The 22,912-nt window shown below is 39.1% G+C and overlaps 1 protein-coding gene and 1 pseudogene across 2 annotated transcripts in view; one reads left to right on the top strand and one right to left on the bottom strand.

Moving 5' to 3' along the window:
- Positions 1 to 1,346: 1,346 nt before the first annotated feature.
- The window catches only part of CAPZA2 (capping actin protein of muscle Z-line subunit alpha 2), a 56,807-nt gene continuing 35,241 nt past the window's right edge, over positions 1,347 to 22,912 (top strand). Inside the window, exon 1 of one of the 2 annotated variants that reach the window (XM_022582719.3) lies at positions 1,347 to 1,522. In XM_022582719.3, the coding sequence (XP_022438427.1) occupies positions 1,484 to 1,522 (39 nt within the window). In that variant the 5' untranslated portion in view covers positions 1,347 to 1,483. Of the gene's footprint in view, positions 1,523 to 14,971; positions 15,852 to 22,912 lie in introns of those variants that run through there. The other variant, XM_089917483.1, reaches the window with a different exon arrangement.
- LOC149748376 (RAB11-binding protein RELCH-like) lies at positions 11,102 to 15,261 on the bottom strand (annotated as a pseudogene).

Raw genomic sequence — 22,912 nt, 5'->3', positions numbered from 1 at the left:
TCCACACCCTCTCCAACATTTGCTATTTGTAGACTTTTTAATGACGGCCCTTCTGACTGGTGTGAGGTGGTACCTCATTGTAGCTTTGATTTGCATTTCTCTAATAGTTAGCGATGTTGAGCATCTTTTCATGTGCCTATTGGCCATCCGTATGTCTTTTTTGGAGAAATGTCTATTTCGGTCTTCTGCACCTTTTTTGATTGGTTTGTTTTTTTGTTATTGAGTTGTATGTGCTGTTTGTATATTTTGGAAATTAATCTCTTGTTGGTCACATCATTTGCAAATATTTTCTCCCAGTCTGTATTTAATATACTTTTAATTGAGATATAATTGACATGTAACATTGTATTAGTTTTAGGTGTACAACAAAATGATTAAAATCTTAACTCCTATCTGAGCTCTAAGGTCTTGCTACTCAACCTGTGGTCTCCAGATCGGTAGCACTGGCACCACCTGGGAGCTTGTTAGAAATGCAGATTCTTCAGCCACATCCCAGACCTGCTGAATCAGCAACCGCACTTAACAGGATTCCTAGCCAATTCATATATACAGCTTTAACTACATCTTCACTCTCTTGCTAAACTTGAAGATTCAGAAGTAGGGTTAGATTTAGCAAATAAAATTAGCAGACATCCAATAAAATTTGAAAACAATGAATAATTGGTATATCTCAAATGCTTCATGGGACATACTTATACTTAAAATATATGTTCATTGTTTATCTGAAATTCAACTTTTACTGGGCTTTTCTGTATTTAATCTGGCAACCCTATTCAAAAGGGTACGATCTATGTTTAACATAACTCTTTATTCCCCTGCAATAGTGCAGAGCCTTCCCCAACTTCTTAATATGTTCGTTTAAGGAACAGACAATGAGTTTCTTCAGAACTGAGGTTTCTCTGGCTTTTACTTAACACTGTATATCTCCAGAAGCGAACACAGTATCCCACACACAATAAAGGACCAGCAGTTATTTCTTTAATGAATATATCCAGAACATCTTCCAATTATGTACTGGGTTGTATGTGCATATTTTAATGAAGGCCGAATATTTTTCTCGTAATCTTTTTTTTTAAACCAGAATGTTTAAAAGCTATTTGTGCACTTTCTCACATTTTAGCTGGCGGAGTTCAGGATTTGATGGGAGTATAATCAAGGGCTCAGCATGTACTCATCGCAGACTGGGTCCATATGGTCACTGGTGGGGAAAGAATCCTCGACCCAGGATACTGACAAGCCTGCCTCAGGCGGAAGTAAGCAACTCCTCCCGGTTCCTGGGCCTCCGAGGCACCCGCGCACGCGCACAGCCGTGCTCTGGCCCCGTGAGGCGGGCGGAGGGAGGCGGAGCTCCCGGGGCGCGTGCGCGGCGGCCGGGGCTGTGGGCCCCTCCCTTGTCGGGGTCGCGCGGCGCGGAGGACCGCACCGAAAGGGGGAGGTCAGGTGGCCGCTGCCGCCGCCGCCGCGGTTTGTCGCCAGAAGGAAAATGGCGGATCTGGAGGAGCAGTTGTCTGATGAGGAGAAGGTAAGGGCCGCGGGGGCGGCAGAGCCCATCGGTCCGGGAAGCCAGTAGAGCCCCGCCGTATCAGCCCGGAGTCTGGCCGCCGGGGAAGGGCATTGGTCGGTGCCCCCGGCTGCCCTTCCTTCCCCTCTCCTCGCTGCGCCCGAGTGCCTGCCCCTGTCAGTCACCCGAGGCCCCGCGCGGGGGCAGGTCTCCGCCAGGCCTGCTCGCTCCGCTCCTTGTAGGGTGTGTGCTCCGAAAATAGGTAGCGGGAGCTGGGCGGCGGCGGCGGCGGGCGGGGGCCGGGGGCGCGGAGGGCGGCGGCCGCTGGGGACCCTCTCCCCGCGCATGGGCCACGGGGGCCCTGCGCCAGGGTCGGGGACTACAGAGGGGTCTGGGTCCCGGCCTGGGAGCGGCCCAAGGACAGTACTCAGCCCGATGGCCTGGCCGGAGAGGGTGGCCGGGGTGAGGGCTAAGGGGGAAAAATTGCTTAGGAAGCAGACCTTGACTTCTCTCTTCTAGTCTATCCTCCCACAAGCAAACTGCTTTCTTTCCTGGGTCGTACGTTTTTTTTCCTTTAGCCGTGGAAGTCTCTCTCTCTCTCTCTTTTTTTTTTTTTCTTTTTCGGTTTTAGCTGTAGGCAACGAAGTTGCTCATAAAAAGACACCCCCCTCCCCACGGTTGTTTGCTACTCTTTTGTTGGCAGTAGCCGCCCTGGGGGCCGACTTGGTAGCGCCCCGTGGTCCTGCTAGGACTTCTTCCGAAGAGGGGAGATTGTGGAACTCCTTTTACTGTATCTTAGATGCTGTGACAGCATTAGAACCAGATGAACGACTTAAGTTCTCAGGCATTTGAAGTAAGAAATCTGATCATTGAACTGGATCTCTCTTATTCGCGGTTTCCTTTGGCCTCTGTGAGGCCCCGTTCTGCAGAGTGTGTTTTGGGACACAGGGGTACCCTCCTAATTTTAAGTATTTCCTGCACAGGTCCTTGATGTTTCTCAAACTCAGAAGTAACTGACATAACAATGAATAAGATAGTTAAAGTTTTCGAAGACTCCACTCTTAATTTAACAGGGGTCATTTTTAAGTTCCAAAGCAGTACAGCCATGTATGAAACACAAACACATAACTGGTGTTTAAGAAATCCTCATGTAAGCCTGCGGATATTTTCGGTTGGAACGCTCTGCTCCAAGTGTTTTTATATCCTGTGTTCTTGTACTGAAATGTCATGTTCTGTCTTCTTCCCGATGTGAACGTGCAGCAGTCAGCCTTATCTTCAGTTCCAGAAATCTTTTTTACCTCTGTGCTCTTTGGTGAAAGTGATAATGAAACGACAAAATGGGGAGAGCAGGAAGATTCTCCATAATCCACAGTCCTGGTAGGCAGATCCCTGTATACACAAAAGTTGCTGTGCAGTTTTCACACGTGTAATATTGGTAAATAACCATAAATGGGTAACTGAAAATGTATGCAGGTGCTCACACACATTTAAAATTAAGTAGTACTGAAAAGTTTTTTTAAAGGGATTGTCATGTTTTTTATTCTGCTGTTGGTAAGTGGTGATTAGTAGCTCAAGTGGCTAGAAATCTAGCTGAGGAGAGAGTACTCAGTGTGGGAGTTAATATAGGCCTGCCATGTGTTGTAAAGACCTAAAATAGCAAAGTTTTTTCAAAATGATATGACAGGATTTCTTGTCATCCGGCACTCTCAGGGCACTGAGCTCCATAAAGGTGTGGGGCTGGGTGGGAAGGGGTCTTATTCTCTATGCTCGTCCAACACCATGTTTTAACAGTAAATGAATGAAAACTCCAATTTGAAGGAACTTTGTGGGTTTGTTTTTATTTCGAGTTTTGTAAGACTATTCTGTGGATATTTTGCATATAAATTTCTGATCACATCTTTTAGTAATTTAAGAAAAATATTAACCAAACTGTGAGGTTAAATTGAAGTAACTGGTAAAGTGAAATTCTAAGTCTTGTCACTTTATTTAAATGTTCTTTTTAATCTCTTGGGAGGAGGACCTTGCATATAGAATCAGAAAGAGGATTTAAAGGTGTTATTTTTTAAACTAATATTTAAATCATTTTACTTTTTCTGCCACCTTGTTTGTAATTTTCAAAAATACATTTTTAATACTTAATTTAAAGCTCTTGGAATTTCCATTACTGACTGTGGAAGTAAGGAAGGGAAGCTGTTAAGACTTAGTAGTACCATAGTTTGTATATGCCTGGTTCAGTTAGACAATACATTTGTTAATTTGTTGTAAGTTTGAGCTAGGTTTGATTATTACCATTGCACAAATAAGTAAAATAAATTTTTAAAAGCTTTAAGTAATTCACAAAAGGACACCTAAGTAGGAAGTGCAAAGGCGGTATTTAAGCCTGAGTTTGTCTGAATCCAAAGTTGATGCTCTTGTGACATTACACTTCTTAACAATTGATGATAGAATCCTTTTCTGGATTTATCTCTTTGTGTTAAATTTGACAGCTTAATTTGGAAAAGGGAGAAACAATAGTTCTCTTTGTTTTTAATAGAAGTTGTAAGTGCCAAACACTAAATGGTGTTGGGTTTTAAATTTAATTTGTGTTTGATCGTTTTAGAACAAAGTTTATTATTGTTTGACACATTTAAAAGTTTTATGCTGTTGGTGTAGTTTCATATATGTCCTGTGGTAGGAAGCATTTTAGAAATTAATCGAGAATAATATCTTTGCTTTTTTCAGTTATATACAGTTGCTTTTTGAGGATACCGGTATGAAATGTAATAACCTTTTCACTTTCGGCCACTGGGTTAGTAGGAAATAAAATTATCTGAAGAAGCACAATGAAGTTGTTTAGTTATTCATTTGTCGTGGTGTGTCCTACAGACCTTTTTACATAGTTACAGAAACTCTAGGTTAGAACAGTTCATGTTTTCCCCTACTGGGTCAGCTGCACTGTACAGTAAAGCATTTTTTGTGATTGAAATTATATGAAATTGTGGTATAAGGCTCAGATAAGAACTATTCCCAAACTGCTCTCTAAGTGAGAAATCCTGGAAGTCACTTGAAGCTTTGGAAGACACCCTACCACCGCCCCCACCCCCCACCAACCTCTTCTACCTTCCCCCAGTGAGTAGAGTGATCCGCTCGCATAGCTTCAGCTTTTGTATCTTTGCAGATGTCTCAAGTACCTAGCTCAGCCCTGCTTCTCCCCTTAGCACTGGTCATACATTTTTATCTGCTGGTCCTCTTCCACAGAAGACAGTTAAGGAGATATGCTCAGATGGAACCTGCCTGAAAGTAAATTCATAAACTCCCCTCCTCTCTGTCCCTACACAAAGCAGGGCAGATACCCATCTCTTTCTGCTCATATTTCTCTTTATGACTCTATTCCCATTATTCAAGTCATCCAGGTTTTTAACTTCAGCTTTAACTTTTTTCCTCCTTGTGCTCTCTGTACCTTACACTTAGTTTCCAAACCTTGTCACTTCCATCAGAATGTGTCTTACAGAAATTATTTCTTGCTTGAAAAGTTCATTTATATTAATATTTGATTTATAACCTCTCAGTTGACCAGACCATTAACAATTTATGTTATGAACTACTGTTGTTTAGTAACAAACTTGTACTGTATGAACAGAATGCAGATTGATTGTACCTGTTCTGTGACTACACAGTTGAGGAAGAAACAAAGCTAAGGGAGAAGTAAGGTTAGAAGAATGTCTCATATCTGTTTCATTTGCCACTGCTGGACTTTTATTATAAACTTTCTAGACAAATCCCTCCATCTTCCTATCATTTTTCTACTCCCAAACTTTTAGTTGCTGCATCCTCCATTGCCTTTACAGGGAAGCCCAACTCTTGAAAATGGTGTTCATGTCCTTGTATTCCATTCTAACCTAAATAGTTCTGACATTTCCAATATATACTGTTATTTAATCATGCTGTGAATTCAAAGAGACCTGCATGCTAGTCCATGCCTAGCACATGGAGTAAATTATTTAATCTCTCAGCAGCCTCAGTTTCCTCTAAAATGTGGGGATATAACAGAAATTATATTCCCCATTAAACTTCTATAAGTGCACATGTTGCCTGGCATGTAGTAAACACAATACATTTTAGTTATTTTTCTCTGCTCATGACTTACCTGCTTTGAGCATTGGTACTGCTCCCCGATCTGTCCCCTTTTTTGAAAGATGAAAAATTACTCTTCCTTCAAGATTTAGCTCAGATCACATGGCTAGTTTTTTCTCTCCTGAACAACTGTTTTCTCTCTCTCCTGAACGCTGAAACACATCATTAATATTGAATACAGTTTTGCGTAGTAGTTATCTGTTTACCTGTCTTTTTTCCTGTATTCTGTTGAATTCGTTAGTGCAGAAATGTCATCTTTAGCATCTGTCAGTGCAATGTATGGGATGAGTACAATGGTTCAGTGAGTGAATGAACAAAGGAGTAATGAATTTACAAAATTAAGGAAAAAATAACAGTTTTATGAAAAGAAGTAGCATATAAAGGTAAGTTTTGGAGGGAAAATCTACGTATGCCTACATTTTTCACTTCTAAATAGTGTTATAGATTTTAAAGATTTAGGTAGTTAAGTGAAATTCCTGGTGCTCCTTGAGGTGCAGGTGGTGATACTGGCTATGGTTCAAATCACTTACACATGCTAAATATTTATAAGCAGTTTGTATACTTCTCCCCCCCACACAATCATAATGTGGCTTCACAAGTTTTGTTTGTATGTATTGATAAAAGCAATGTAAGCTGCCATTATATTCCATCATAATTAATGTAAAATCAGTAGTGTTCTTATTAACTAAAAAGTAAACTCAACCAGTAAGCGATTAATGTAGAAATTATTCATTCCTAATTTCATTCTGTAGGTGAATGAATTCTGTCATTGCACCAATAAAATGTAAAAATTCCTACAGCAAGCAGAAACTTGATAGCTGCTGCAGCATTAGTGGAGTTTTTTAGACTTTGCACACTAAAGCAAATTTGTAGTACATTCTCAGTGCATTGGGGAGTCATTTCTACATAAAATAAAGGTGGTTATATACATAGAAGAACATGGTATATAGTACAGAAAAATCCGAACGAACCTTTTTGGCCAACCCAATAAACACGCTTAGTACAAAGTAGTTTTTAAGGTTGAAAAGCATGATGGGAAAACTTGACCTGTGGCCCTGACCTAAAAGCTTAATTGCCTGAAGCAGTAATTTATTGCAAGAGATTGATGCATATCAAAGAAAATAGGGGTTCCATGGAACCACTTATAGTTGTCAAAAAAGGAGAATTTCATAAATTTTATTCTGGAGGGTAGAACTACAGTCTTCATATTCTTTCTCTTAAGGCATTTATTTACGTGCTCTACTGTGAACCCTATGGCTGAGAGCTTCTCTTGCACATTTTAGTTCATAATGTTTCTACTGAAAATGAATAGAATTAATTTTTGAAAACTACCCCCACATTTATTCATTTACCAAATATACCATATTTCATTGATTTCACTACTCATCATTTTCCATATTTTAAGATCTCTGAAATCAGGCTGCATTGTACAATCATGGCTTGTGATACAGGTAGCATTTTTCCTTTTTTTAGTGACCCATGAAATTATGCATCTTTCATTGATTGTGAATCAGGGTAAGCAAGGATATAATGCAATAACAAACAAACTAAAATCTCAACGTGAGGGCGTTGGTGGTGGGGGCTTTTCGTGGCGTCTCCTCACTCGTTCTGTGTGTGTCTAGTGTGGGTCAGCAGCAGAAGGGCCCTGCTCCGCAAAGTCACATAGCTGTAGGCTCTTGGAGGATTTCAGTCTAAACGTAGGCTTTTTGATATGATACATATGCACAATGGAATATTATTGAGCCATGAGAAAGGAGGATATCCTACCATTTGCAACAACATGGACCTTGAGCACCTTGTGCTAAGTGAGATAAGTTAGAGAAAGACAAGTACTGTACAATATCACTTATATGTGGAATCTAAAAAAGTCAAACCTGTTTAAAAAAACAATAAAATGGTGGTTACCAGAGAATGGAGGGTGGGAGAGATAAGATTAATGGTGTTTAAGGGTACAGACTTGTAATGAGTAGTGAATAAACCATAGCGATCTGATGCACAGTATAATGAATATGGACAGTACCATGGTACTACAGTGATGTGATAAATATAGCTTTAGTCGCGATCATACTACATTATATAAATGTATGAAAGTAACAGGCTGTACACCTTAAATTTACAAAATGTAGCATGTGAAATTTACCTCTCCTCCCCCCGCCCCCCAAAAAAAGTCTTAGGCTTTTTATCACTGTCCCCACAGCAGTGGGAAAGAAATGCAATGAATACCATACTGGGTTTTAAAGCTCCCCCCTACCCACACACACTCTAAGACACTCACTGCACTTCTGCTCAGATTTCAATTAGCTTAAGCAAGTTATATCTATAAACCTCTTTTCAGAGGGGGCAGGGAAGAAGAGGAGAAATGCAGTATTTGTGAATAGCAGTAATGATTCTATAGATTAAGTTTTAGACTCACTGAAGATTGGTGATTTGATTACCTGGTTGGTAGACACAGTGCAAGACTACAGATTCAAGGATGAATCAGACATATATAACATATATATTATACAGGGTCAAAAAGCCATAAGTTCATGGACATTCAGAAGATGGAAAAGTTACTTCTGCCTAGGAGGATGGTAGGTATCAGTTGAGGTACAAGCTCATGTCAGAGAGCACAGCACAGGAAGAAAAAACAGAAAAGTGGGAATGAGCAGGAAATATGAGTTATATCTCAAGTACTTTGCAAGCAAGAGATGCAAAGATGAATTGTGCTATTAAACAGGACAGATTTTCTCAGCCTCAGCACTATTGACATTTGGGCCAGATAACTCTTTGTTGTAGGGGTGTCCTGTGCATTTTAGGATGTTTGGGCATCCTTGGCCCACATGATGCCAGTAGCACCACAGTCACGACAGTCACAAATGTCTCCTGTAGTACAAAATCGCCCCTGGTTGAGAACCACGGGTCTAGACAGACTGGAGCTAGTGAGACCAGTTGGGAAACTGAGTTAAGTGTTAGGACCAGATTTAAAGTAGTTTCACAAGACACGGAGGAAAAAAATGATTGCTTACGTTCCAGAGTTGGAATCAACAAGACATGGTGAGTGAATGTAGAGAAAGGGAAGAATCAGAGGTAACTGAACATTAAAATCTGGTTGACTGGGAAGTGGAACCACCACTAACAGCTAAAGAACACAGGAGAGAAGATGCACAGCTCGGGGGAATAATGGTGAATTTTGTTTGGGTTCTACTAAGTTTGAGTTGCTAGCAGAATGTCTGTGTGAACATGTGTAGCAGATAGGGAGATGTAGAAATGGAGCTTGGAAAGAGATCAGGCCCAGAGATTATATAGATTTGGAAATCCTCTCTGTGGGTTAAAGCCACGAGATTGGAATAGCTTTTAGGAGAACAAGTTCAGACATAGGAGAGGAGAGGGCAGAGAGCATATACTTTTGGATACTTTCATTTAAGGCATAAGAGAAGGAGAGAAACTAGAAGGTGAGGAGTGACCTTTGAAGTAGAAGTGTATACCTAGCACAGAGTACGTGCTCATCTCAGAGAACTTGAAGAGAATTTCCAGAAGGAGCAGTGAAGTATTGCAGAGAGATTAAAAAGGAATATAGAATTGAGAAGAGCCTTTGGCTTTAAGAGAAAGGGATGAGAAACAAATTATATCTCCTATATGCCAATATCTACTGTATTAATTAATTTCTCAATTGTCAGAGCAACCTTGTTATAATCTGTATCTTCCATATGGTAAGACTGGTGTAGATGAGGCCAACTATTTTAAGCGGTAGACTAGAGATCGTTGCTGGCCTTTAAGAGAGCAGTTTAATGGCCTTTCAGTCTTGTGTGCGCTGTAGTTCAGTAACCATACTCAAAGACCTCCCTCACCTTCTTTTGTATTCTTGCCTATCTCTGTTCCCTTAGCAATTTGTACATACTTTTGTTATAACATTTACCCATTTTAATAGGTTTCCTGATGTTCTTATTTCCTGCGTTTTTCAGGGACAGGCCCTGTGTCTTACTCATCTTTGTAATTGCAGTAGAGTGTGTGGCATATATTACATCAGTGACTTCAACTCTGGCTGCATATAAGAGTCAACTGGAGAGTTTATAAACAAACATGGATGCACAGGCTTCACTCATGGGTGAGGCCTGGAGCGTCTGTACTTTTTTCAAAAAAAGCTTCCCAGATGGTTTGAATGTGCCACCAGGATTGAGTTTCACTGTATTAGGTGCTCAATAAATGTTGACTAAAGGATAAGAAGTGGAGACAGTAAGTATAAATTACTTTTTTCCCCTATATTAGTCTTTTAATTAATTTTTTAAGCTTTTTAAAATTGAAGTATAATTTACAGTATTGTATTAGTTTTGGGTGTACTTTTTGGGTGTACCATGAAGTAATTTGATATTTTTTATACGTTACAAAATGGTCACCACGATAAGTCTAGTTACCATTTGTCACCACGCAAAATTGTCACAATATTATTGACTATATTCCCTATGCTACACATTATATCCCTGTGACTCATTTATTTTACAGCTGGAAGTTTGTACATCTTAATCGCCTTCCCCTTTTAAAGTATAAATCATTCTTGAAAAAAATTCAGTAATGAAACCAAAGAGAAAGAGTAGATACTACTTCATTTTTTCCTACTGTTTCATTTTAGAGATACTTTTTTTTTTTAGATAGAAAAACTTTAGGAGTTTTGTGGGCTGAGGTGAATGATTCAGAGGACAGAAAAAAATTGAAAATATAAATAATAGTTTGTATAACTTTCTCAGTTAATAATAATGCCTACTTTGGATTCATAGATTTCTTAATATTTTAAATAAATGGTAAAAGCATATTTAAAGAAATAGTTGTTGAATTCAGTGGATGACCTAGTTGTAGATTAAGTGATATGGACCCTGTTTTTAATTACTATTCAAAATGATAATTATAAAGGAAAAAAATTCTTAAGGAAAACATCAAAACAAATTACGTCTTTTATGTATACTCAGATTAAAATAAATTAGTCTATAACACAGACATGCAATTAATGGTCACTTGATCATAAACTATTTAAATAATGATCGAGTTTTAAAAAGTATTTTTTCTATTTTTATTTTACTTTTAACTCTCAAAAAGGCATAGGCAATTTTTAGAGAGTTATGGGAAACAATGTCAAATAATTCTTGTAGTTGAAGTAGAAAAATTCATAATAGCTCTTTTTAACTTTACTGCTGGTCTCTAAGACAGTGACCCTTTTTGGGATCACATTCCTTGAGAGTCAGGTGAGACCTATGATTCTTTTCTTCAGAGGACCAAATGCCTCAAATTTTGCATATACAGTCCCTTACAGGGCAGTGGGTACAACATCTGGCAGCCTATCAGAATCAGGTGGGGAGATTTTCAAAAATATAGATTTCTAGGTGTCAGTCCTCTGGAGATTGATTCAGTAGGTCTGGAATGGAACATGGGAATCTGTATTTTTTCAAAAGCTTCCCCAGCAAATCAACCAGGCATCCAGATTTGGGAAATCTCTGTGCTAGTGTCTCCTGACTAGATCATGGAGGAGATAACTATGTGGGAAAATGTCCAACGTATGGAAATTAGAGGGGTTGTAGGCAGTGTTCTCAGATAAAATATAGGATGCCTGGTTAAATTGAATTTAAGATAAACAACAAATAATTTTTAGTGTAAGTATTCCCAGTGCAGTATACTTTGGGGCTAATGTAGAGTGCAGGGCTGTTCGCCTCTAGATTTAATGGTTCCAGATAGCTATTTTTTGTGGTGTGCATGTGCTTTTGTGCACAGGCACTGTCTGCTTTTTATACTTTTATCCCCTTTTTTTTCAGTTGCTCAAAGCTTTTTAAAATTTTTGTCAGCTTAATATATTTATATCTGCTTTGGTGAAGACTCCATTTTTTGCTAAAGAATTAATGTTTTCTACAGACAGTCAAAATCTCCTGGATTTTACCTTAGTGTTGGTAAAAATTTTGCCAATTTACAGTGCCCAGCAAAAGCATCAGAAAAATCTGGAGAATTCATAGACACGGGTAGTTGAAGTAACATTAATTTTGCCAACAGCTTCTATAAATTGTGCCAATTGATTGACAATCTGTGGTAAATTCCCCCACCTTGTTGTACTTTCCTGTTCTAGCTGGTAATCATAAAGTTGAAGTAGCACTGCCAGATGCTCACATCTTCCAGTAACAGACATATCTTAAAGAGGCAATGTAGGCCAAGGGAATCTAGTCACTTCTATCTTTGGCATTTCACCATGAAGCTTGGCTTTACTTGAGAAAGATGCTTTCTGTACAGTAATGCAAAGACTGACAGAATGAAGGACTGCAAGGCAGAAAGCTATATATGGAGTTTATTTGCATTCAGCCCACCTTCCCTTTGTTCTCCTCCCCTAAGAAGTTCTTCAGTCTTACTCAGCAGTGTAGGTATAAGATAAGATTGTAAATTTTAAGAGTGTAGTCCTAAAATTATAGTTCAGGTAGCACAGGGTGATAAAAACACTTGATGTGTTCTATTTCTGAGGGATCTGTTCTTTCTGAGGAATCTATTTTTTCTGAGGGATCACCCAGGACCAAAAGCAGCAATTCAGTATTCTGTTGATATTTGTCTGGATCATCAGTCTATGCCATAATGTTACCAAGGATTTTGATCACAGCTTCTTATACCAAATGTGCTTATCTTCCATTTACATCTGTTGCAGCACTTAAAGAACCAAGGAGGGCTTCCCTGGTGGCGCAGTGGTTGAGTCTGCCTGCTGATGCAGGGGACACGGGTTCGTGCCCCGGTCCGGGAAGATCCCACATGCCGTGGAGCGGCTGGGCCCGTGAGCCATGGCCGCTGGGCCTGCGCGTCCGGAGCCTGTGCTCCGCAATGGGAGAGGCCCAAGTACCGCAAAAAAAAAAAAAAAAAAAAAAAAACCAAGGAATTGGGAACTTCTTTAGAAAAGTAAGGCATCATTGCTCCACAGGATTTAGCCACAGGTAGTCCTTTTTCTGGGTATCGTGACTAATCTCTTTCCATCACTGTGGTAGTTTGGCTTCTACACATATTGGTCCAACATCATGTGCAAATGCCACATAATTCATCAGTATTACTTGCTTTGCTCATCACCTGGTCTCTCGATCAAATTGAAAATTGTGTAGAGAAACTGATTTCTCTCTGTTGGCTCAGGCTGTAAGATGCGCTACACAACATGAGGGGCACCAGCTCCTCTCTGTTGCCTGCAGCACGTGAGGAACAATTTGTGCAGGCCGCTTCCCAGCGTTAACATAGTACTTTTTTCACTGCGATTTGAGACACTTCTGATCCTAGGTGACTATCTGCTGACATTCACAAAAAGAAAGTAACGTGTGGTGGAAAGCAGGAGACAATTTCTTGTAAGATTATCAAAGGTCAACTGTTGTTTTTTTTTTTTTTTTTTGCGGTCGCGGGCCTCTCACCAATGTGGCCTCTCCCGCCGCGGAGCACAGGCTCCAGACGCGCAGGCTCAACGGCCATGGCTCACGGGCCCAGCCGCTCCGCGGCATGGGGGATCTTCCCAGACCGGGGCACGAACCCATGTCCCCTGTATCGGCAGGCGGACTTTCAACCACTGCGCCACCAGGGAAGCCCAAGTGAACTGTATTTTTACTCAGTGGAGAAGATAGCATTCCTTCCTTTCTTAGGGAAAGGATTTGGTAAATTCTCTCTAAGAATGGTGGAATCAACTTTGTCTGATATTAAAAGGTGACTGTCCTTACGTTTTCCCTTGTCTGAACGATTTAATGATTTACAACTGAATTCTGCCCATTTTCTTCAGATGTTTGTGAGGATTCTGATCCAAAGAAGTCTGAGCAGTCACAAACTGCCACGATGGCACAGTGGTCATTTTAGAGGAGGTCTGTTTCACTTTCAGGCCTTCTAGTTTGCTCCATCATAGACCCTTTCTAACTACTTAATAAACCAACTTTATCTTCTTATTTCTGAACTAGCAAGGAGTTTTCTGTAGGCCAAGGAATAGAGAAGAGTGGAGGAAGGTTGCCTAAAATTGTGGAAGAGCCTGAAATTCATCTTCCACTTCACTGGCCACATACACAAGATATTTCCCAGTTAGTCACTTAGTAGACTTGCAGTAAGTCTGGAGGTTTTGAAATGTTTCATCTGCATCATCCAATAATTGAAAATCTTGATCTTTATTTTCATCTGAGAAGTTTATTGATGTAAGCTTGTAGTTATTCTTAAATAAAAATTCATTTCCTAGGAATTTTAGAGCTCTTTTTTCAAGAGATTTGATTTGTAATTTTTTTGTTCCTATAAAAGAACGTTGTTTTCTGCAGCCTTTGTCAGATTGACTCAGCTCCTTCCCTTTTTTTAATGTTGTAAATATAACTGTCAAATTTTACCCTCCTCCCTCAAATACATGGAGGATCGGAAACTAGATAAGCACACTTGTGAATTTATGTCTGAAATAAAAATAGGGAAGATATACGAAGAATCTCTCTTATGCCCTTCTAATGTTGGGACTATATATTAGCTTATTTGCTTGCTTAAAATATATTTTAAATAACCGAGTTCCTTGCTTCTTGGTCCCCAATTATATCTTAAATTTGAGCTTCACAGATAAGTGAGATCCGGTTTATTTGCCTCCTCTGCACTCTGTTGGTGAGGGAGGGGTTCCTGCTGTAGGGTTATGGAGATGGCTGAACACACAGCACCTGACATTGGAAAGATACGGTGAATAGCAGTCTATTAATACAAATACTCAACCCAGGAGATAGGGACACAGTGGAGGAAACAGAGTGAACAAGCAGAGGCCAAGGGAGGCAAGCTTTGTAGTATCAAGAAGGTAGAGTGAGGGTTCCAGCAGGAGGATGTGATTGGCTAGTTTGAATAGTTCCACAGGCTGGCAGGGAACTGAAGCCCCATACTCAGGGATGAGCAGGAACTATGCCTGTTCCCTGTAATAAAGAGGGTTGTCTGGCTAGGGACCTTATCTGCAGGAGGAGATTGAGGATGGAAACTTGCAGTTAGGCCATTCAAGGTCCTTCCGTTTTTCCCCAGATGTCAAGGCACACGTAATACTGGGCTTTAATTTTAGGCCTTATACTACAGTTCTCAGTAGTAGTACTAATCTTTTATCAGAAGTGTATGCTAATGATTGCTGTATTGAATAATACATCAAGAAGTTTTTAATAGCATAATTTGACCTTTGAGTTTTCCTTTCTGTGTGACCTTTTCTTTGATAATTTGCAAAGTTTAAGATATTCTGCTGCTTTGTACAATTTAGTCACAGTAGATGAAAGGTGGCCAAAACATACATGCAGTGATACGGAGGCATGAAAGAAAAGAGTTCTTGTCTGAAAGACTGAATGGAGTGGTGAGGCTCTAGTATTGTATAGGTGGGATGAGAAAAAGAGTGGGTTGGTTGTAGGAGCTATCAAGTAGCAGAAAGAGTAAAAAGGTAATAGCTGTTAATTGAGTGCTTACTCTGTGCCAAGCACTTTTCTAAATGTATTACCTCATTTACTGCAGGTGAGGAAACTGAATTTAATTTGCTTTTGGTCATATAGGTAGAAGTCAGTGGAGCTGTAGTCTGAGTACATACAGTCTTATTTAGGGTTTATGCTGTTAACAGTACATTTTACAGCCTTTGAATACAGAAAGACCTTATATGTCATGCTAAGGACTTTGGACTTACCTTGTTGGCAGTGGGCCACCATTAGATGATTTTAAGCAGGAAAGAAAATGATCGGAACTTTCATTGAAAAATATCAATCTGGTGGCAGAGTGGAAAATGACTTTTGGAGAAAGATGAGATTAGAGGCAGGGCAGTTATTGTAACAATCCAGAAAGGGAATGGGTCCAAATGAAATGGAATCAAAGAAAAGGAGATTGGATTTGAGCAAGACAGACAGACACTCGATAATGTGGCTGACTGTGGGAGAAAGGGAGAAATGTGGAATTGTATGTAGGTGGTGCCGATAATTTTATGAAGAACAGAGAGAGTAGGTTTGGGTGAGACAGTCAGGCATTTAATGGAGATTTCTAATAAATGAGTTACATTTAGAAAAATGGATCTTGATCTTGAGAGAGGTTGTGATAGGTATATAGATTTGAGAGCTATTGTTATGTGGTGATAATAGAAGCAGTGGAAGTAAACGAGATTACCCAGATATTTTGGTTGTTTCTTCTGAACCATCATAGAAAGATGCTGTATTGGGAGGCGGCTCTGAAAAGCCTTGGACTTCATCTGAAGAATTCATTCAAATCCCACATCTGGATCTCTGTTTTCTCTTTTCATGAATTAAAGGTAATAACAGCCATCTTGGAAAGTAACTGTAGATGATATTTTATTTTTATCTAACAGACCACAGGGGTTTTAAGAGGTTAAGAAATGATGATATATTTCATCTCCCTTAATTTACCTATGAGAAATGGAGATTTACAGAAGTTAAATCAAAACCTGGGTGCAGATGGTTTGTCTTAGCTTAGATGAAAACCCAGATCTTAACTGCACATTGCCACCACAGAACTAGGAACTGGCTTTTTCTCCTGTTTTGCTACCACTGGTTTTTGAGGTAAGCAGAGTACAGAGGGAAGGGATGATTTCCAAGGGAGGAGAAAGGATGTTGGCATGTGGGAAGTGAATTCACTACAGAAAACACAGAAATGCATGGGCGTAAGCCACAGCTGTACCACTGTAGGGCACAAAGAAGCATTTCACGTGTAATGTGAAAATGCCTGTATTCCAGAGCTAATTTTAGGAATACTGAACTATACTAATGCAGATATATTTATTCTCTACTACTGTTACTGCTCATACTAATATATTCACCCAAGTTTACGTAGCTAATGAGTAGTAGAAATGAAAATCCAACTCATTCAATCTGACTCCAGAGATCATACACTCTACTGCTTCCTTATATTAGCATAAGTTTTTATGGTTTTGAATGTACATTATTTTAAAATTAACTGTCTACATACAGAATTCCATTAGTGATAACTCTTAGAATGCTCATTTCATTAAAACACTATATTCCCTGACCACCCTAAATAAATGAGAGTTTATTCTTGCTTATAGATTGATTCAACATTGATTCAACAAAAACTACCTACCAAGTTTAGAGTATAGGGCTGCCTACTGATATTATTGAATATTCAGAAGTTCCTTGAGGAAGTTACATTTTTGCAGTTACTACCTGAATGCTGACTACTAAATTCATTAGACACTTTTCAGAATTATCTTTGGAATTTATTAAAAATTATGATGTGTTTTTCATGTCCCAGACTGAAAAAAAGTAATTCACACTTTAAAAATAGTACTGAAAATAGTTACTTTCCTTTTTTTCTTTCATTTGTTTATGTATTTGGTTCAGTGGGACAAAGAAGTCCATTTTAACAAATAGCATTAGGATGGCTTATTTATCCTTAAGACGATGTAATAAAAAATGGATCTCCATCCCACATCATATACAGACATCACTCCCATGTAGATTAATGGCCTAAATTCAAAGAGCAAAACTTTAAGAAACTTTAGAAAAAATGTAAGAGAAAATCCCCACAATTTAAGAGTAGAGAAGGAATATTTTTCCCCACTCTGTAAATACTTCACTGTGTTTAGGGCTGCCTCTTATATAACCACAGTACAATTATCAAAATCAAGAAATTTCACATTGATACAACATTATTGTCTCATCTACAAACCCTATTCAAATTTCACCAATTGCTCCAATTAGATCCAGGATCTAATCCAGGATCGCATTAAATTTTGTTGTAGTGTCTCCTTGGTCTTTAATCTGGAACAGTTTCTCAGCATTGTTTGTCCTTCATGACCTTACCACTTTGGAAGAGTGCAAAATGGTTATTTTGTAGACTGTACCTCAATTTCAGTTTATTTGATGTTTCCTCATGATTAGATCAGCCTATGAAGTTTTGGCAGGAGCATAACAAGTGATGTATCCTCAGTACATCCTACTAGGAGGCACAGTTTTTACGATAACTTAGGTCATTTGGTAAAGGTGGTGTGTGGCAGGTTTCCTCAATATAAAGTTACTGTTTATCCATTCTTAATTAAGTATCATGTAGAAAGATTCATTCACATTGTGTAAATATGCTCTTAGACTTCTACCCATTAATTTTAGCATCTCTTGATGATTTTTGCCTGCAACAATTACCATTGTTGGTCACCCCAGGTGATTTTCTAATTCAATCATTCCTTCTACATTAATTGAAATTCTACTATAATGAAGAGCTTCCACCCGTTTGTTCATTCCTTTATGTCAATATGGACTCATGGATTCTTATTTTATTCTGTGGGTTGCTATCATTATTTAATTTGTTGCTTGAATTGTAGCCCATAAGAAAAAGTACAAAAAAAAAGTTTAGTAGTATTTTTGTGTTATCTCAGAAAGTTGACGGGCAGAAATTACTTTTTCTCAGAGGTAGTGTATACTAACATTTTGGATATTGTTTTGAATATACTGCTTTGTCTTCTGCATAAGTAACTTTAGAGTATCTGCTTTTTTCCAAGAAGCACAACAGAGTGGAACATACTTTTTATGTTATGTTTATCTTTTTGTATATTTTATACCCAGTAATGTTTGGATCCTAGAGAAAGCAAAGAAAAAATATAGCTCTTTTAGCTTCTAGCTCTATATTAGTAGGTTAACTTTTTTAAAAAAATAAATTTATTTTATTTATTTATTTTTGGCTATGTTGGGTCTTCATCGCTGCGCACGGGCTTTCACTAGTTGGCGGTGAACGGGGGCTACTCTTCGTTGCGGCAGGCAGGCTTCTCATTGCAGTGGCTTCTCTTGTTGCAGAGCACGGGCTCTAGGCACGTGGGCTTCAGTAGTTGTGTCATGTGGGCTCAGTAGTTGTGGCTCGCAGGCTCTAGAGCACAGGCTCAGTAGTTGTGGCGCACGGGCTTAGTTGTGGCATGTGGGATCTTCCCGGACCAGGGCTTGAACCTGTGTCCCCTGCATTGGCAGGCGGATTCTTAGCCACTGTGCCACCAGGGAAGTCCCAGTAGGTTAACTTTTTAAAACTGTTCTTCTTGATGTGATTGTTATGAAGTATGCCTGTAAACTGCCAGTCACTGACATAGGTAAGAGTTAATCTCCCATCTAGCCAAACCTTCCCAACAAAACCAAGGTATCCTCCCTCTCGCAATCTAGAATTACAGTTTAGAAATAAAATAAAAGTAATAACTCTTGGGCTTCCCTGGTGGCGCAGTGCCCCGGTCCGGGAAGATCCCACATGCCGCGGAGCGGCTGGGCCCGTGAGCCATGGCCGCTGAGCCTGCGCGTCCGGAGCCTGTGCTCCGCAGCGGGAGAGGCCACAACAGTGAGAGGCCTGCGTACCGGAAAAAAAAAAAAAAAAGTAATAACTCTTTCCTGCTCCAATTTAGAAGGACTTGACTTCGAATAATATCATGTGGAGGAAGATGGTGGTTAATGCAGGAGATTTTGCTGTGGGCCTTAGGGATGTATCTAATAATTCACTGGGCTCATCCAGAAAAATGATAATATTCCCAGGGGTAAATTGAGTATAGCTCCATATGTGTTAACTTGTGTAACCTTTTTTCTTTCTTGGATTTGGAAGTGGCTAGAATAAATAATTTTTAAAATTAAAAAAATTCTGCTAGGAAGGATGGATGTAGGGGAATGTTCAGTCTGTAGCAGTGTTTAGAAAATACCCAGATGATTGAACAGTTTCGCAGGAAGACAATTAAGCCTTTACTGTGGTGGACACACTTTCTTTTCTTTAGCACCTGAGAAATCCAAAAAACAGATTCTTCTTAGCTTGTGAAATTCACAAAGACCAGATTAAGATACTTCAGGCATAGCTGGTAAAGTCCAAGTTGTGTTTTGGGTTCTCAGCCAGACAGCTCCCATGACTTCTCAACCCTCAGTGGCATTTTTTTTTTTTTTTTTTTTGCGGTACGCGAGCCTCTCACTGCTGTGGCCTCTCCCGTTGCGGAGCACAGGCTCCGAACGCGCAGGCTCAGCGGCCATGACTCACAGGCCCAGCCGCTCCGCGGCATGTGGGATCTTCCTGGACCGGGGCACGAACCCGTGTCCCCTGCATCGGCAGGCGGACTCTCAACCACTGCGCCACCAGGGAAGCCCCAGTGGCATTTCTTTTGACCCACCATTCATTTTGGATATTGTGAGCAGTCTTAACTCTTTTTGGTTACTGTATGCATTTTGTGCAATAGTAAGGGCAAACAAGTCTGTAAGATAAAACTATAGAACATTTTTGCTTTCTAGGTGAAAACCCAAAATAGAACTGACTAAAAGTCTAAATGATATGTACCTTTTTTTGAAACAACTAAAAAATATAAAGCTCAACAGTTGATCATATCACTAAATATGCTATACTGTATATGTGTATATATATATATATATATATATATATATATATATACTGCTTGCTATCAGTACTTTAATTTTGTCAGTTTTATTGGTAGGGTGTAAGTCATTAGAAGTGTTAAAAAAAATTTCCTCAAAATTCTAAAAGTTTCCAAAAGAAATATTTGATAAATTCATTAACAGGTTACCACAATTTTTATTTGTTGCCTGTGGTAGTGATTAAGACTTTGTTTTAAATGCTTTCTAACATTTACCCCAGTAGAAGAGAGGGAGGAATAAAGGGACAAAGGAAATTAAGACATTTTATGGAAACATAATAGATGCCAACGTATATTTAGTATGACTGTCTTCCATTCCCAACTCCACCCTTGCCTTTTAAAAATCACTTATTTTTTATATTTTCATTTTTGATTTTAATAATACTTTTAAACAGTTTAGAAGAAAATAATTTTTTTTATAAATGTATTTTTTTTTTGGCTGTATTGGGTCTTTGTTGCTGCGCGCAGGTTTCTCTAGTTGCGACGAGTGGGGGCTGCTCTTAGTTGCGGTGTGCGGGCTTCTTGTTGCGGTGGCTTCTCGTTGTGGAACATGGGCTCTAGGTACGCGGGCTTCAGTAGTTGTGGCACTCAGGCTCAGTAGTTGTGGCTTGCGGGCTCTAGAATGCAGGCTCAGTAGTTGTGGTGCGCAGGCTTAGTTGCTCCAAAGCATGTGGGATCTTCCCGGACCAGGGATTGAACCCGTGTCCCCTGCATTGGCAGGCGGATTCTTAACTACTGCGCCACCAGGAAGCCCAGAAGGAAATAATTTTGAAAACACACGAAATATATATTTTTAATTAACATATTGTAAAATACCCCCTTCTCTTTTTTTTTTATGACTTTCAACACATGTATAGATGCATGTAACCATTACCAAAATCGCGATATGGAGTAATTCCGTCACCCCCCAAAACTCTCTTATTTTCCTCCTTTCCCTCATTTCTCCCATTGCGTTCACACCCATCCCCACTCCTCCTCCCAGCCCCTGGCAGCCATTGATCTGTTCTCCACTGTTATAAAATATTGTTTATTGGAGAATGTCATGTAAATGGAATCTTATATCATTGCCATGTAACCATCTGAGAATGGTTTCTTTCATTCAGCATAAGGCTTTTGAGATTCATCCAAGTTGTTGCATGTATTCATAGTTTGTCCCTTTTCATTGCTGAGTAGTATTCCATCGCATAGACACATTATTGTTTATCCATTCACCCATAGGTGGACATTTAGGTTGTGGATTGTTTTTAGTTTTGAACAATTTTGAATCGATTTTTGTGGGAACATAGGGTAGATACTTGGAAGTGGGTTTGTTTTGTCGTATGGTGTGTGTTTATAAGAAATTGCTAAACTGTTTTCGGTACCAATTGTACCATTTTGCATTGCCACAGAAATGTATTAGAGCTTCAGTTGTTTCACATTGGTATTATCAATCTTCTTTATTTTAGCCATTCTATTAGGTATATAGTGGTATTTTATGATATTGATTTCCTAAATGATTAATGATATTGTACATCCTTTTGTGCATGTATCTGTCTTCTATATATCCTTTTTGGTGAAGTGTGTTCAAGTCTTTTGTTCACTGGTTTCTTACTGTTGAGTTTTGATAGTATATGTTCTAGATACAAATTCTTTATTGGATATGTGATTTGCTGATATTTTCTCCAGTTTGTAGCTGTCTTTTCATTCTTTTAACAATGTCTGTAACAGAGCATAAGTTTTTAATTTCAATGAAGTCCAGTTTATCAGTTTTTTTAATGGGTCATGGTTTTAGTATCATGTCTGATAACTTTTGGCCTAACCCCAGGTCATGAAGGTTTTCTTCTGTTTCCTTTTAATTTTTTGTTAAGTTTTATATTTTACATTTAGAGCTATAATCCATTTTGAGGTAATTTTTTTGGTAAGGGGTAAGGTTTAGATTGCAGTTTATTTGTTGCTCATGGATATCTAATTGTTTGGATATCATTTGTTGAAAAGATATTCTTTAAACATTGCATTGCCGTTGCACCTTTGTCAAAAATCATTTGGCGATACGTATGCAGGGTATATTTTTTGACTCTCAGTTCTGTTCCATTCATTATCTATCCCTCTGTCTTAATGACTATAGCTTTTTTTGTTTTTTACTTTTTATTTTATTATTTTCTTTTTCACTATGGCTTATTACAGGATACTGAATATAGTTCCCTGTGCTATACAGTAAGACCTTGTTGTTTATCTATTCTGTATATAATAGTTTGTATCTGCTAATCCCAAACTCCCAATCCATCCCTTCCCCTCTCTGCCTCCCCCTTGGCAACCACGAGTCTGTTCTCTTTGTCTGTGAGTCTGTTTCTGTTAAGTAGATAAGTTCATTTGTGTGTCATATTTTAGATTCTACTTTAAGGTTTATGGTTTCACTTTAATTTCACTTAGATATAAGTGATATCATATGGTATTTGTCTTTCTCTTTCTGACTTCCTTCACGTAGTATGATAATCTCTAGGTCCATCCATGTTGCTGCAAATGGCATTATTTCATTCTTTTTTATGGTTGGGTAGTATTCTGTGTGTATGTGCGCACGCGCGTGTGTGTATATGTATATATGTACACACACGCACCACATCTTCTCTATCCATTCATCTGTTGATGAACATTTAGGTTTCTTCCATGTCTTGGCTGTTGTAAATAGTGCTACTGTTAACACTGGGGTGCATGTATCTTTTCGAATTATAGTTTTGTCCAGATATATGCCCAGGAGTGGGATTGCTGGATCATATGGCAACTTTATTTTTAGTTTTTTGGGGGAACTTCCATCCTGTTTTCCATAGTGGCTGCATCAATTTACAAGTCCCCCCGACAGTGTAGGAGGGTTCCCTTTTCTCCACACCCGCTCCAGCCTGTATTATTTGTAGATTTTTCTGACGATGGCCATTCTGACTGATGTGAGGTGGTAACTCATTGTAATTTTGATTTGCATTTCTCTA

The sequence above is a fragment of the Delphinapterus leucas genome, chromosome 9 (assembly GCF_059928025.1).
Source record: "Delphinapterus leucas isolate spDelLeu-1000000601 "Yukka" chromosome 9, BTC_Dleu_Yukka2, whole genome shotgun sequence".
NCBI classification, from domain to species: Eukaryota; Metazoa; Chordata; class Mammalia; order Artiodactyla; family Monodontidae; genus Delphinapterus; species Delphinapterus leucas.
This window is presented reverse-complemented; position numbering and strand designations above follow the sequence as displayed.